Genomic DNA, 16,899 nt, shown 5'->3' with positions numbered 1-16,899 from the left:
GGAACAAAGGTTGTAAGAAGCATAGCAGTGAAGTAGCTGCAGGAAGCTTAATAACAATGATTCAATAGGTTGGATGTAATGCAGGACTGCTGGGTAAACAGCTACTCCAAACTGAATGGAGGAAAGGAAGTATCGTAAAGAATTTCTTGAAACCCCTTTCCTGTTTTCCTAGGTGGGATTTGTTTCACCTAGCTAGATACCTACCAATGGAGATATCAGCCTCTGATGACATCCTTTTTCTCCTGTGCTATATAAGCACCACATTGTATCCCTCAAGGAAAAAGCCAAAAACAGCAAATCAATCCGATGCTTTTGAGCCTCAGTGCAGTTCACCGGTGACTTAAGGCAGACACCTACTAAATACTGGATTAAATTCTTTTATGCTATTGTCTTATTTTGACCTGCCATCTTCCAGTGAAATGACCCATCTTTGGCTGCAAAGAGTAGTCCAGAAAATCCTACAAGGCAAAACTCCAAAGCTTGATTCCTGTCCACTTCTTGCTCTGGCAACCCTTCACAGTGTAATTTTGATTGAGCTGGCTGATCTGGGCCCCAGCCCAATGCTTCTCCATGCCGCTGCAGGGAGCTGGCATTCTGTGCAACACAGAATGAGTCTGAAGCAAGCAAAAGGATTAGGACTGCTAAAATTATTGCAGAGGCCATTCCCTCTTTCCCCAAAACCTGTTCAAGTGGCAGCTCTGCAATGCCACTGTCTGTCACACAGGGCTTACCATCACGTGGAAATCCTTCTGCCACTGATGCCTAAAGATTTTAAGCTTTTTTATTTTTTTTTTTTAATATATTTGCAGCTTTGTAGATTTTTGGTATATAGCTGTATAATTTTTCATGCTTTCTCACACCTTACAATAGTAGATTACCCTCTCTCACACATTTATGCTACCTTCTCAAAATTCTGTTTGTGGGAACCCAGAGTGCAGAGAATACTTCTCTGCCTGTTTTGAAGGGTTCTACCCTCCTGGACAACACTGTTTTTGACATTCGTCCTTGGAGAAAATTGCCTACCCTCTGGGAAGAATTAGAATCTACACTGGTGTGAACTCGGTGATAGAATATTATGTAAGATTGTCACAAGGTGAAAAACTTAGAGGATTTGGGTTTTTTAATATAGTAAATAGATAAAAGCAAAAAACTTCAAAATGGAGGATTGTTGTTGTTCTCCAGATCTTCTTCTTCTTCTTCTACTACTCCATATTCTGCAGTAGAAGTAATTTGGGATGAGTGGATAAAGAATTCTGCAGTTCCTGTCTACGTGACAAAATGATTTCTTATACACTGGAAGAAAAGTGAAAATATCTTTTGTTTTAAGTTTTCATTGGGTGATTCACCTTTAAAAGACTGTGTAAATCTTGATAATTTGGCATTCTCCTGCATTCTCTGCTCTGTGCTATGTCTGGGTCACATTAAGTGGCTCTATTTCTCTGATAAGACTTAATAAACAACTATTAGAAAGCAGAGAAGGCTGAAGGTCCCATTCGTCTCTCAGACTCCTGGCAAAGACTCTTAAAATTCTCCCCCATCAGGGGAGGCATAATTAAGGCACAGTCAGTGTCACTGTTTAGTCTTATTTTAAAAAAAAGCATTTCTAACAAGGACACCCTGTTTTGCACCAGTACCCAGGAGACATAACAAAATATAGGGTGAAGAAGCCCTTGGAGAGACTCCAAGGGACAGGCCCAAAGGTGGGTTACCAGGTGTCATGGCTTAGCAGGCATAGTCCCAGAAGTTATGTTCTTGCAAAGGGGTGCTTACAGCTTCCTCTGTGACCTGACAGAACCTATCAGCTGGCCAGTTTGAATATGGACAATTTTTAAGCCACTTAAAATTGTGACCGCCTCTACGATCCACACTTAAGAATAGACAAACCCCTCCCACAGCTCTGTCTCGTTTCCAGACAGGTGGCTGCAGGCCCCGTGCAGGGGCCAGCGGGCCCGGCCCAGGCCCTGCTCGGGCCGGGCCAGGCCAGGCTGGGCCACGGCCATCCTGGAGCCGATGGGCCCTGTTCCACCCGCAGAGCCCCCCCCCCCCCCCCGGGGGCGGGGTGGGGGCAGACAGAGCAGCCCAGCTCCCCCCCCCCTCCAGTGCGGCCAAGATTCAGCTGAAGCTGCCCACCACTGTCCGGCAAAGATCATGTGACCAACAGCGATCAGCGACATTCCAGCTGCAAGGCCAAGGTGAGATTAACCCTTTTAGTGCTGTGAAGAGCTGAAAACCTGAGGGAAGAGAAAGAGGAGATGCTTAAAGCTGAAATTCTGTTGTAAAGCTATGATATATCAGAGTACCCGTTGTAATTTCATGAAGGCATGGGGAGTGGAGCGTTCAGCTTGTACTTGTGAGCAAAAGCACCTGCGCTGAGATAGGCAGATGCTGAAGCAGCTGTAATTTGATGAGAAGTTTGGACAGGGAGAGATGGAAGCGATGAGGACTTTTGCTCCAAATGGAAAGGAGAAAACCTCAGTTCCTAGAGATGCTCCCAGAGATAGTCCTAAAGATGAAGCTGAAGAAGACCCTTTGCTCCCAGGGAAGGAGAAGGGCGTCTGTTCTTAGTGATGAAATGCTCCCAGAGATGGGTGAAGAGAACTTTTGTTTCTGAATGGCTCAACCTTAAAATTGTACCCTGGTAATTCAAGAGTGGACCCTCGAAAGCAGTTGTGGGAAAAGCTGCAAGTTGTGAGAAGGGACTCACATGTGAGCAGAGAACCAACCTGGGCGGCTGTCTCGTTGTGATAATGTTTTCACAGCATGGACAAGAGAGACTCCTCTTCCTAAATGGACTGAACAAGGTTATTATGGAAATGGTAAACAGACTGAACATCTCAAGGGTTGTCTTTTTACATTGTCACTGGGAGAAGGGAGAAAGGTGGGGGGAGGAGAAGTGTTCTGAAGGTGTGGTATGATTTTTTTTCTTCTTTTAGGTCTGTTAATAAATTTCTTTATATTCTTTCCAGTTTGGTGCCTGCTTTGCGTTTCTCCTAATTCTTATCTCACAGAAGGTAAACAGTAATGAGTATTTTGGACCAAACCACTACACCAGGGCAACCGGTCTCCTATTGGATGTACTTGCTAGATATGCTAATCAATTAAACTTACAAAATTTGTGGACATCCCATATTGGGCATGCACATAGATATTTTGTGCACCTGAAAGCTTTCATTAAGTAACTGCTCTTTATATTACCACCTTTAATAATGTTTGGAAAGTTTTCTTTCGATTCTAGGCAACACCACAACACATATACAAGCATCAACGATTGACTTTTAATAGATAATCAAATGGCATCATTGCCTGAACTATATAGAAGCCAAAGATAAATACCTGTTATACTTAATGCTTTTGCAAACCTTGGATGTATAGATTTATACTTGCAACTCTTCTAATTTCACTATGGTGAGCTAGTTAGGTGGGGGATTTTTTGGTCTGTGATTTCCATAAATTGTGTCCTCTAAGAAAGAAACTAAGCAACTGATCCAAAGCATTGGAAAAATCACTCTGGATTCAATAACTTGTATTTTTTCTTAAATTGCTTAAGCTACATACATAACTTAAAGTATGTTTGCTTTGCTGCAGAACTAATTTTAGCATAAATAAATGATAGGAAATTTAATCTAGCTGTCATGAAAATTGCCATGGCCAAGAGGTTTAGAAAGCTGGTAGTAATCATTTCATTTTGCCATGATTCCCATAATTTTGCTGTCCATTTGTTCAAAACCCAAAACAAGTTTCACAGCTTCTGTCAAAGATGGCTGTGAAGTCTCAGCTGTTAGCCCTAATGAACTATGCCCAGATTTATTTTCCTGTGGTTACAGCTATGTCTGCAATGATTACAAAATTGAGAGATTACTATGGAGCCCTCTTAAAGAAGTGATCTACAATGATATGTTAATATTGCTGCAGAACTTCACAGTGATTAGGATTTTCTTTTGCTCCTCCTTGTTTGATTTCTGTCAATAGGGCCAGACATTCTATGACTTGTAGAACTGTTCCAGGAGCATCATATTCAACATAGAAACATTCAGTGCCAAAACCCTGAATCATACTCTTATAATAGTCCATGGTTATTTTTCCATGTGATAAAGTTATTTACAAAAATTAACAAGTGTACATGACACTTACTGGAGCTTCTCTCATATTCAGTAAAGAATGAGATGGAGGGAAGGTGCCCAGGCGCTTTTTGAAACCTTCTTCCACTGTCATTCCCCAGAACTGACTGTAGTTGTCAGCTTTCCATCTTCCTCACAGATGAAAACCAAAGACCCACGTTAGAGATATAACTCACATTAACACATTGCTCATTTAAGAGTACAACTAGCAAAAGCATCCAGAAATAAATTTTTGAAACCACATTTCAAAACCTTGTATTCAATATACATGAGAAAATATTTACTATGGGCTCTTCCACTGCAGATAAGTGTAAGATGGAGCAACACAGGACTATATGAATAGTGGTGATTTGGGGTCAGCATCACATCAGCCTGCAGGACATGAGCACGCAATACTTCAGGGCAGTATTGGAAAACAAGATGCTCAGTCAAAATATTATTGTTCTCTTGAAGTTATGCTCAAATCTTGCTCCAGCCCAGATTCCCACAGACAACCAACAGCCTCATGTAGTGAGTTACAGTGTGCCTTCACACTCTGGTGCACCAGAAGAGAGGTGCTGTTGAACCCAGCAGAAAGCCCAGCTGACATCTTCTGCCCAAGTTTTATACCAATAGCCGCTGTGAGAGGAAGGGCTCCCCATGGTTCTCTAAGTATTCCCTCACTACTCTCAGGTGGACTCGGCTCACACTGTAGTGCTGACGTGCAAACTATATGCACAACAAAAAAACCACACCCTTGCAGCCATACACATTTGGAACACACTGAAATTCATTACTGGATAAGGGCTGAGTGACAGGGGAGCGAGCATTCTCTTAACCCGTTCCTTTCTTGCTTTTATATGAAGAACAAGGAGTGGGATTCATGTTGCCCAAAGAAGCCTCATTGCTCTTGGTCTCCCTGTGGTCAGTGAAAAGTGCAAGCACATGGACAGGTTGAGCCATACCTCACCTGTCACCCTGTGACAAACCTCATTGCTCACCACTGACAAGAGACAGGTTAAGGCTCCAGGGGCCTAACTTGGTTGTTTATCCTCATTCAGTTGGTTTAAAAGTCTCCTGTGAAGTATTTCAGCACTCATGACAGTTTGAAATCTGGACAGGCTTCATTGGTGAATTTGGTACCCCAGATCCCAGGGAGGCTGCCCCTGTATCTCTGTCAATAAACAGCCAGCAGTCTCCAAAGGCACAGATCCAGTACTGGGGCCCCTAATCTCCGTGCACTAGCTAGGGCAATGAGATTATTAGCAAGAGAAACACCCCCACAAAGCCCCACAAAGTTCTCATAACTTGGTCCCCATTCGGCCCATCTTCTCCTCTTCCAGTGCTACCTAGAGTCCTGTAACATGGAACAGTGGTCTCATGGGAGGAGAAAAAATTACTTTAAATATCTATCCCAAGTAATAAACACAATGAAGAATAAGGGAAGATGATGCAAATTGTGTTTTCAGAGAAAAAAATTGCTCTAAATTTGGAAAATATTTTAGATAGCTGTTTAGAGTAACTCTTACTAGCATGAGATGTTCAGTATCTTTCTATTTAAAGCTTTGTAATCTGCCAGTACATTAGGAAAGTTTCACAAATGCACACTTACTGTCAAATTGCTGTAACATATTTGGAGAAGGACTGCATACCTTGTAATTAGCACATGCACACAATGAGCAATACTGTGATGCATAACAGAACTCTAAAATAAAAGGGTTCTCACCCATAATCTCCAGAATTGATGTGCTGAATTAAGTCTTGGCGAACAAGGCATACGTCTGTTGAACATTCCCAGAGACTGTTGAAACATTTGCTGAAAGGACAAGAATATCATTAAACAACAACAACAAAAAAGAATTGTCAAAGGAAAAATATGCACTTTAACAGCAGAAGGCAGATGGAGGGGGAAAGAAGTATGAACGATATAATTGTCACACGGTGTTTATGAAAACATAGTGTCATTTCTTCCTGCTTCACCACTTAATGAATTGGAACAAGCTGGGAAGGTTTACAGCTTGTTAGAAAGGTCATATCTGAAAAATTTTGCTTCCATCTTTGTGAGATCAAACCAGGGAATGTGATGTTGATGTTGAATTCCTGAAAAAATGTGATGTTTTTAGGGAGATTTACTCTGGAAACCCAGAAAGGGTTTTGTGGCCCCAGATACCTTGCTCCAAGGACCCTGGGCTAAAGTCAGCAGAGTGGGAGCTCCAGCCCTGTTTGGGCACAGCTGGAGCTCTGGGACTGCCCTGGGGCCCCAGTCCCTCCAGTGTGGGGCTGGTTTTTGGAGAGGCAAGGCTCAGGCAGACAACTGCCAGGGCTGAGAGCAAAGCTCCCCTGCCTGCACTGTCTGCTCCTGTCCCAAGGCAGAGAAAAGGGTGCTCAAACAATTCTCCCCTTCCCACATAAATGCATATATATATATATATAGTGTATATTTATATTTATTTATACATATATATATTTCCTTCCCTTACAAGTTAATGTAATCTCTCCTTACTCGTGTAAAAAACAAACAAACAAACAAACAAGGAGGAAGGATTCCATAAAGTTCAATGATATTTGTTTGGTCTGCATTCAGGTCAATGCCCAGGTCTAGACTGAAACCATTTCAATTTAGGTTTGACTGAGCAGGAAAAGAATTAGGCCAGTGAGGAGGAGATTTTAACAGTCTAATATTCACATCTTGATTAGAAAGTTCCGTTTCCCTCTTGCCATGCTTCTAAGGGGACTATAATCTACTTCCACAAAACCTTAACACTTAGCACTACTTTTGCAGCCATTTTGATTTGATTAAATTTTTAATATGAATTTCAAGATGCTCTCTACATTAATTACTGTTTCGTGACATATGCTAGATAAAATTCAATTTGCTGTTCTCTGAAACATTACCAGGAATTGCAGTTGTCTTTAATTATTGTTCCTTCTCCGTAATATCGGCCATCTTTATAACAACCTGCCAACATAACATATAGATGTGTGAAAATAAAATAATTCTTCAAGTGAATTACTGAAAACTCTTGCTACTATTGTATTAATTGGTTGTATGCACTATGCTTGAATTATTTAGTTGAAAGTCAGCAATATGGTACCAGTTTCTTCCAAGTAAAGAAGGCATTTTAAAGTATTTAAAACACCCAGTGAAGAATTACTCTTACAAATAAATTTCAAAAAAATTCTTCAAATGAAGTTATTTTCCAGTAGTAAAAAGAAAATATTTCTAATAAAAGTTATTTTCTAATTGGCAATTAAAATAGAAATAAGTTTTTACAGGTATAGAATCTAAAAAACTAGTGAATATTCCAAACCCATTGTAATAAATTCTTTTTCCTTGCCAGATTAATTCCTCTTTGAAAAACAGACAGATCAATTACATTTCAAGGCAAATGTATGTTTCATACACCCTCCAAAACCCACTATAAAACCTAAATTGAGTGGTGAGTTCTCAAAAAAAATACATCCCTCTCACTTTTTTTATTTGATAACACTTCACTTAGAAAAGATTTTGTGTGTCTTTCAATATCTTCCACATAAATAGTTTCATCACTGCATTGGATTGTCAAAGTTTCAGTAGAATAATGATCCAGAATGCCTGCACAGGGTGTTGGGTTGAGTCAGTAACAAACATTGTACATTTATCACACGGGTCTGTGTTTTCCAGTCTGTTCTGATAGGTGAGCCTGCAAATATCAGGTTTCTTCCCCTGCTGAGAGGGTTTGGACTCCCTTTGCCTCCATTTTCAAGATTTAACACAGTGCTGACTTCATATTTGCATGATACCACGCTTTTCCCCCCACCAGCAGTGTGAGGAAGATCATGCCCCTCTCATGTCCAGGGCTGGAGTTTGTCTGCCCAGACACACACGCACACATGTACGCCTCAGCTGCCTGTGCCTCCTTCACTGCCAGGACAGAAGCACACACTCTGAGCCCTACATAATTTCATAACAAAGTGCAGTAGAGGTGATGTATTAACTGTAAGTGCCTTTCTTTCCCTTTTGGTAGTTCATTAGGCTATGAGAGATAGCACAGGTAAAATAAATTCCACTGAGGCAGTCTGAGACCCAAAGTGTCTGCTCTAATCCAACTTCAGCTAAGAGCTGAGGTGTTTTTCAGTGAATACTCAAATTACCAAAGCGCCACAGTTTGTCACAGTTTGTCACAATGTCAGCATCAGACAGTAGCTGGAAGGAGGATCAAGCAAGATATTTCAAAAATATCAAGAGAAGAAAATGTTGATGCAACATTTGAGAGGTGGAACAGACCCTCAGTGGAGCTCTGCTGGCAGGGCTCACTGCCTGTGCCCAAGATAAAATGCAAACCTGGACCAGTACAGAAGCAGCTTTCTAATGATGTATGCCTAGGGAATTGAAGATTAACACCATTCAGTTTCTTTAGCCTAGCCCAATTAATATTTTGAGGGCCAGGAGTACTGCCTGAGGCACCAGTGAGACAACAGAGATATCTAAGCTAAAAGACACATGAGAATACAGCAAAGTTGTCTGGCTCTGAATGTATTAGGTCAGAATACTAATACACTAAGTGGGAAATTAATTAATTTGAAGATGCAGCTTGATGACTTTGTGAATGGGATTTTATGATGTGCAAGTCATTATTGGAAAGAAGAACATTTGATAAATGGAGACTTCCTTCCCAGTCCAACATTCTTATACCCTTAATGGTTCTCATTTCATTTGCCTCCAGCATTGGTGTGAGTACTTCTGTCACTGAAATATCTTCAGGTTTACTCCCTTGTAGGTCAGATCATGACTGTCATGTAAAAGCAATTAGCAAACTCACTGGACGTCACTTTTACACCACCAACAGGGTGAGATCCGGTGTGTGGATTTTGACAGGGCTTTTTGTACCATCAGACTAATTGAAACAAAGAGATAAAATAAATAATAAATACAGTCCTGAGATAAATCTCAAAAAGTTCTTCTAACAACAAAAATTAAAACACTACTATAATAAAAAGATCCTGAACTTCCACTTGGTATCTAAGGCATGAATCTGGAGTTTCTTCTGAAACTACACATGAAAGCCATAGAAATAAACTGAAGGCTGGGTTTATGAAGGCAGAGTCAAAGCAGTTCCACATAGTTAAATCAATACTGACCCCCAGCATGGTGCACCTCCATGGAAGAAGTCACAGTGTAGCTTGTTTCTGTTGCACACTAAGTCAGTGAATATGTGGAGATCCAGAAATAAACCACCAAGCAGTTTTATTGCTGTACATTCCAGCCCATGTAAAACACTTCAGTTTATTGATTTATTTAAAGAAATGTGATTCAGGAGGCTTTGAGAGCAAAACCTCGGGCAACCAAAAAAGATCAAGATCTTCCAGGTAAAAAGTAGTGTGGCATATGTGGTCTTCAAGTGCTTAAATAATCCTTAGTCTAAGGTAGAAGTGTAGTGTCAGTTGCTAAAAGTCAGTTAACATACTTATGTCATTTCTCAGTATGCTTCCTGATTTGCTTAATCTTCAGGCATTCAGTCCTACTTGTTTCACCTTTTTTTCTTTCCAATTCCTCAGACATTTCAGTTCTAGAAAGATTCTTTAGAGATTATTTTGTTTGTTACTTTCTCCCCCCCACTTTATTTTGGCTTTATTATTCTACTTTTACCCTTTTATCTACTTATATAATGAATGTCCAATAAAGAGATTTTTAAAAACTGCAGACTTTCCATCACTTTAAAGACCAGAGAACCAGGATTTTTTGTGAGATGACATATTTTAAAATAGTATAAAGTCATCTATAGGACAAGTAAAGGTACTTGAATACTGTAAATATAATTACTACCTCTGGCAGGTATGTTAGGAGTTACAAAACAGTACACACAAATGCAAAATATTGGATTAAAAGCAATAAAAATATACCCCTCACCTATTGCCTTATCTAAAGCTACTGTTACACTTCTACCTTTTAGTGGTAGACTTGTGGCAGTGACTACATGGCAAACTGCTGCAGGTTTTGTAGTGATCCAAATCCATGAGACAGTTTGCCAAAGTAGACTCACCAGCTGTCAGCTCCGGAGCAGAAATGCAACTATGTGGTTATGCAGAGCTTGCAACAAACACCCCACCTCGAAAATAATATACACCACTGAACAAATAAAAATGAAGGAAATGTCTTTATTTACATGGAGTTCTAGAACATTCTTTTAGATAGTTAGAAACACTTTGGAAAATCAAATTTGTTTTGCAGCATTTCTGTCACTCCCACTTATCAGGTTTTGGCTGCGAGCCTAAGAGCACAGCCTCCTGAAGAGCTTGTGTTCTGAGTGCTGAACTGCAAACAGCAAGGTTATTGCAAAGAGATGGTTAATTTTAAAAAGTCACAGCATTATTTTGTTGATTTTAGGCTTTTGAAACTTTGGTATATTCTCTACATCTTTGGCACATTCTCTACATCTTTGGCCAGATTTGGTGCACTGACAGTAAGAAGCTACATAGTCTTAAAATCCACAATACTGTATTTTGCTCACCAGCAGAGATCTGGCCTTTCCACTATCCAAGGGAGGACCAGCTGTTTTGCAGATGTTTTGGGGTTTTTTTTTGCAATCTTTAGTACTAAAAATAATTAGACTTAGTTTAGAGTAGCTCTGGAGGGACTTCCACTGCAAACTAACTAGTAAGAAACTAAAATATGACACAAATCCTTGTTCTAAACGCATCCCTTCACCTACTCTTTGTTCTAAGCACACCCCCTCATTTAGTCCCACACCTGAGCTGTTTCCAGAAAAAGTGAAAGCTATGCTGCATCAAAACCACTGCAGAACACCTCAGGGCAGTATCATTCAGGATAACCCTTAGTTTTGTTGATGATTTGTTTGTACTGATAGACACAAATATTTAGAGCTTGCTGTTCACCTCATGTTAATCTGTGAAACCCTATTGAATTTGTTGAGATTACACTAATTTTGACCCAATGAGGTTATTCTCTGTGAAGTTTCAAGTAAAACAAAGGGTCTGTCCAAGAGAAATATAATCAAATCAATGCTAATGTCCTAGAGACAAAGAAATAACAGCAAGTATAATTCTTACTGCAATGTCATACTCAGTGTCTTTGTCCACATCTTTAGTGACATTTTCAGGATGTATACACTCTAAGGATTAATCGGTAATTCTAATTCTATATATATTTTCACTGTGATGCACTAAAACCAACTGAGCATTTTCTCTCAACTTACCCCATGCTGGAGGTGGCCAAGGCTCCTCTGACCTGGTGGGCTCCACAGGGTGGTTGCAGACATCCCAGTAGTCAGCACAACAGTCTACAGGCCCAGGAGAGCCTGAGGTGCAGTACTGGTCACAGTAACATATAGCTCCCCTGGAGACAATGGTAAAGCTGCAGTCATCATCTCTTCCTGTGCAACAGCCTCGTATCCTGCAGGAACTTCCCTGATACGGACTCCTTTTAATCCTGTTCCACTTAGCAGACCCCCTGTCTTCTACAGAGTAAAGTCCTCGGGGGAAATTTCTTCTAGAATCAAGCTGCTTTGCCATCGAAACTTCACTTGCAATGCAGTATAAGAGCAATATCTGAATTTTGCGCCGCATTCTTGTGCCTCTAGAAGCCTTTTCTCGGGCTTGTTGTCTTTCGCTTTCTCAGCAAACATTCATTTACTCTAGATGTAGTACCTCCAGTTAACAATCAGAAAGAAATCTGAACAGAAAGCTGTAGACTAGGGTTTTCTAGGAAGACTCTGTATGTGTTAATTATTAGTCAGATATGTTGTAAACTGATATATTTGCCCAAGATACAGAGGTACTGAAAACAGAGTCACAGGTATGTATTCATCATTATGAAACTTGGGGTGCGATCTCTTGCAAGTGACAAAGTTTATACTAAAGTTTCAGAACATACAAAATATACACAGTCCAGTATTTTAGTTCTATACTTCAGACTTCTAAAATCAAAACAATGTGAGGAACAAGTGATGCTGTCAAAGGAAGCTCTCCTTCTTTTCATGTACCTATAACCAGCATGTTCTCCTTATTATTAGAAAATCTTTAACATTTAGATTGTATTTCATGCTTTCTGATAAGCAGGGTTACATCACTGGAGTAAACTTATCCTGCATCCCCCATTTCAATTTTATTTCCAGTGATCTAGCTTAACCTCATATGCTTCACTTTTTTCACTGATTTTATTATGGGCAAATTCAGAAAAAACATCAGGTGATATTCAGCATAAACTATTACTCAAAGGTATTCTTTTAAGGTTTGCATTTCTGTAGTCAAAATGAACTTGGCAGTCATTCTAATTAATATAATAAATATCCACTGATAAGTGCTCATTCCTATTTAAAAAGGAAATGGCTGTATTTATAAATGCACAAAAAAACCAGAGCAGATATGAAGGAGAAGTCTGAAAGCCTTTGCTACTTGATCTGTAATCTCCAGGTTTTTGAACAGAGGGCCTAAAGCAATATACGTGGTGCTGTTGCCAAAACTTAAAAGATTCAGAAAAAAGTACCAAAGAACTTTGAAGTTCCTACCAGAGATAGCACATAAGGCTTAATCAAAATAAAAAAACCCACCCACAGTTTCAAATCTGGACTAAACAATTTAAGTCTCCAAAGCTGAACAAGCAGAGGTAAAAACCAGTCATCCTTCTGTCTCCATTTCTTAGTAAGTGAGAGGAACCTGGAGAAGTTGATGGTGGGCTGTTTTCTAGGGAATGAAGGGGAGTTTTCCCTTTGTGACTTCAGCTGGGCTGCTTGGGAAGGCATAGCATCAAAGGGCAGCTACTTTTGAAAGCACAGCCAGTGCGGATGCATTGCCATGAACGGTAGAGGCATTAAGAGGAAATGTGTGTCTATGTTTATATATTTGGGCTTGTAATCCAAATATTGAAGTCTTCAATATCTTACCAGCAGTGCTTTTATTGGGCCTGCCTCCTACACTGTTTTTGTCACAACTAAGGAGCTACAGATGAGGGAAAATTACATCTGACCGCACCATTTTTATTTTGCAGGCAATCTTCTGTGTGAAAGATAACAGAAAGGCCAAGGCCAGCAACAGGTAATCACATTAATAGTACATAAATCTTAGCCTTCAAATTTGCTCTGATTTTTTTTTTATTGTTTTGTTAATAACAGAAAAATCTGGACAACCTTAATTCTGCCACTGACTGCTATAATGCAACAAATATAAGGGAGATGAGAAAGGATTTGTTCATGGATACAGTGCTCTCTGGAAATTATAATTCATTTCTTTTCCTTATGCCTGTGCAGCTCTCTCAGCTCTAAGAGAATGACCTCTGATTTGCACTGACATTAGCAAAATTCAAATCTCCTTTGCATTAGAAATCTTCAGAAATACTTTTATCTAGTTATCTCCTTGCTCTGGAAGCATAAGAAAGAATAAAAGCTGCCGTATGTGGTAAAGGTCTGTCAGTCAGATTAAGTGAAGAGGCATATCTCTTTTTAACTTTAAAGACCTGCTGATGATAAAACAGAGGCAAGGAATTTGCTTGGAAATCACTTCAGCTCATTTACACAGGAGTTAGATTTCTTTTAAAGGAACACAAAAATCAACTTGTGTTTCTAAGCACCTTTGTTTTCCAACAAAGTTGATACAACCCATTTTTCCCACTTGATGGCTTGTGTTCAAACCTTTAAAAACCCCACAAAACTATTCCACTGTGCTTCAGCAAATGGGGGTTTTTTCAGTATTTTTCCACTGTAAGCCAAGCAGCTCTGTCTTCACTGTGTGAAAGCATGCATTGAATTATCTGTAACAATTTAGGAACAGTTAGACATGATCCTTTTTCTCTCTTGAAGATTAGCCTATACCAAGCACAACAGGTCTCCTAAGATTTTGAGTTAGGGTCCTAGTCCTAGTTAGCACAGTTAAGTGCAAAAGTATATGTCTAGTTCCTCTTTCAGCAGTCTTTGATGTCTACCCTCGAGCTTCAGAAAACACCACACATTTGGCCAGAATTCAAATATTAATACCACTGAATGATTGGTGGAGTAAAAAATTAAAAAAAAAAAAAAGGCATTAAAATAAAAAAAAGCCAAGAAACTCTTTGAAGCTGATTCAGGATTATTTCATAGCCTTTCTTTCAAAAGTTGTCCTAATTTGTCTGACTGAGCCTACTGGGCATCATAAAAATCTCAGCACCTTCAGAGAAGGGTAGGATAGCAGTGGCTGGCAAGACCGGGTGCTGAAGGTGGCTCCCAGGATGGACAGCAGAGCCCATCCCATCAGGCAACTGTGACACCTTCCCTTCTCATGGCTGCTGCACGCAGATGGGAACCAAGCCTTGTGCAGGGGGAATTGCAGTACTGTGACCTTATGCCAGGAAAATGAAGGGACACCTGACAAGTCAAGGAAGAAACCACGACACCACACCCCAGGTCAGTCATTTGCCAGGAGGCACAACTCAGTGCATCAGAGAATCCGTGTAATTGCTTGTCTCCAGTTTAAACTCAGCAATGATACAGTCCATCCCTTTTGTTGAATTCAAATGGAAATTTAACTGGTGCCTCCTGGCACAGAATGCATCACTGATTTCTAATGGCCACAATTTTATACTTACTACTCTTTTTTATTAATGGTTGCAAGGCAGTAGAAGTTTTCAAAGCAAAATTACTTCAACAAAAGTGTTATCCCACAATGTATTCTCTGTACCTTGTACTAATGGCAGAATAGGATTTATTCTCCCAAATTGTGAATGACTAGCTCCTAGATGTGTTTATGCACAGACAAGCTGTGTGTTAAAGTGATTTTCTCACTGTCAATTCAGTCTTTGTATGTTTGGAGCAGGCATAGGAATGGGGGTGCCTTCACCCTTTTGGCAAGAGCCTGGCAGCTCACTGCTGTGGGTTGTTGGTGTGGTAGCAATCAGTGCCACTTCTAATTCAAAATGTCAGGGCTGCCTATCTCAACTCTTACGATGCTAATCCAGGTTACATGTAACTCAAAATAATGGTCTCTTATGTGAAAAATTTCATCAGATGTCTGAGTCATGTCACAGTGTGACTTGTTACAGTCTCTGGGACCAGTTCTCCCAATTCATCAGATATTTGAATCAACAGATTTAGGGTTGGAAGTAGAGGAAGAACAACTGACCCAAATTGTACATGCCAAAGAAATCCCATTCCTCACACACAGAGATTCATACACATGAATGCCCAAGAATTCAGAGTCAACAACTGCAGATAAAAGGAAATTACTTTATGGGTGTTACATATGTATGCTGCATGGTATATTACTATGATTAAATGGTTGCTATGCCCTCACAGCCTTTTCACTCTTCCCACCACCGTAATTGACCGTGCCTGTTTCCCACACCAGCTGCATCACTCGGGCAACCTCGAGGAAGCTGGTGCTATCTCATTCTCCTTGCCAGCTGTGCTCTTGCATTGTGTCAAGGTCAGCCCACTCTGGGCTCAGCCCAGTGAACCTGTGAAGAGTGGGGAACCCTGTGCATGCCCCAGCACAGTGTCCATGCAGTCATACAGCTGCAGGTGCTCTCCTAAACAGTGTTGCACTAGGACTTACAGAACGGCTAGCAGCAGTCATTGTGGCTCATACATGAATAGGAACCTCTCAAGAAACACAATCAGGCATGGAAATTTTGACAGTGACCCCAGGATGGACCACATGCCACCTTTGTTATGTTGTCAGTGCAGACTATTGTGAACATATTAACCTGTGCATGGCTGCATATAGCTTCAGAGAGGTGATGTTTACTGTGAGCTTGCCAATCCCAAACCTCATCAACCAGTCAGAGGTGAAGGAGACGAGGATTATACTGTATTTCATTGTCAGTATGAGCTCTCAGAAGGTACTGTGCTGGTGTTGCAAGAAGTTATGCACATACCGGCATTCATCTTAATCGTGTGGTCCTATCTGATCCCACCAATCTTAGAATCATAGAATCAGTAATTTTGGAAAATACATTTAAGATCACTAAGCCTATCACTGTGTTCTCCACTAAACCATGTCCCCAAGTGCCACATCCACATACCTATTGAAGAGTACCTGGCTTGGTGAATCTGCCACTTACCTCAGCAGCCAATTTCAATGCTTGACCACCCTTTCAGTGAAAAAATGTTTTCCTAATGTCCAATCTAAACCTCCCCCAGTACAACTCGAGGCCATTCTCATCACCTACTGTTTAGAAGAAGAGATTGATCCCCACCTGGCTACAACCTCCTTTCAGGTATTTGTAGAAAGTGATAAAGTCTCCCCTGAGCCTCCTTTTCTCCAGGCTAAACACCCACAGCTCCCTCAGCTGCTTCTCATAAGTCTGTATCTTAATCCCCTTTACAGGCTGATCCTCCGTGTTGTCTAGTTGCCACTTTCTGATTCTCTGCCTTCAAGGATTTTTTTATACCTTAAGGTACAGATTTTTTTTTCCTTTTCTGTCCTTGAGTTGCTACTCTTACCATCCTAACAAAATCCTTCTCTTTGTTTCACTTTTCTCATTATGCATAGCTTTAGCTTGTGAACTCCCAGAGATTTAAGCAATTTTCTCATTAAAACTGAGTCTAGACCACAGAGCTGTGCCACACCAAACCAGGCTTTGGGTGCCAGCCAGCTGAACCCTGGGACCAAGGGCTGTCCTTATTCTGATGCAGCATCCAGATTTTCTCAAGTATGTCACTCTCCAAATACACCTCTTGTGCTGGACACATTTCCCTTCTGACCACTTGGGCCAACTTTAATAAGTCATTTTCTAGGTAGCTTGAGTTGTAGCACATAGCAACAAAAGAAACATCACAAGCATGCGTGGGGTGGATGAGGGGGGGTGGCGAACATGGAGTATCAGACTGCAAGA

The 16,899-nt window shown here is 40.5% G+C and overlaps 1 protein-coding gene across 15 annotated transcripts in view; it reads right to left on the bottom strand.

The window, feature by feature from the left end:
- Window positions 1–11,774, bottom strand: part of TINAG (tubulointerstitial nephritis antigen) — a 132,262-nt gene extending 120,488 nt beyond the window's left edge. For 14 of the 15 annotated variants that reach the window (XR_006014129.1, XR_006014132.1, XR_006014134.1 and 11 more), the window contains exons 1-4: window positions 11,294–11,774; window positions 6,993–7,056; window positions 5,824–5,913; window positions 4,132–4,246 (exon numbers count right to left, since the gene is read on the bottom strand). Coding sequence is in view for 2 of the 15 variants with exons in the window: in XM_042016682.1 (XP_041872616.1) it covers window positions 4,132–4,246; window positions 5,824–5,913; window positions 6,993–7,056; window positions 11,294–11,663 (639 nt within the window). In the remaining 13 variants the exon portion in view is untranslated. The remainder of the gene's footprint in view (window positions 1–4,131; window positions 4,247–5,823; window positions 5,914–6,992; window positions 7,057–11,293) is intronic. The other variant, XM_042016679.1, reaches the window with a different exon arrangement.
- Window positions 11,775–16,899: the final 5,125 nt, after the last annotated feature.

The sequence above is a fragment of the Corvus kubaryi genome, unplaced genomic scaffold, assembly GCF_017639235.1.
Source record: "Corvus kubaryi isolate FWS band 111438036 unplaced genomic scaffold, C.kubaryi_AGA036_p1.0 split3-73, whole genome shotgun sequence".
In the NCBI taxonomy this organism is placed as follows: Eukaryota; Metazoa; Chordata; class Aves; order Passeriformes; family Corvidae; genus Corvus; species Corvus kubaryi.
Note: the sequence above shows the minus strand (reverse complement) of the source record. Positions and strands in the feature narration are given on the sequence as shown.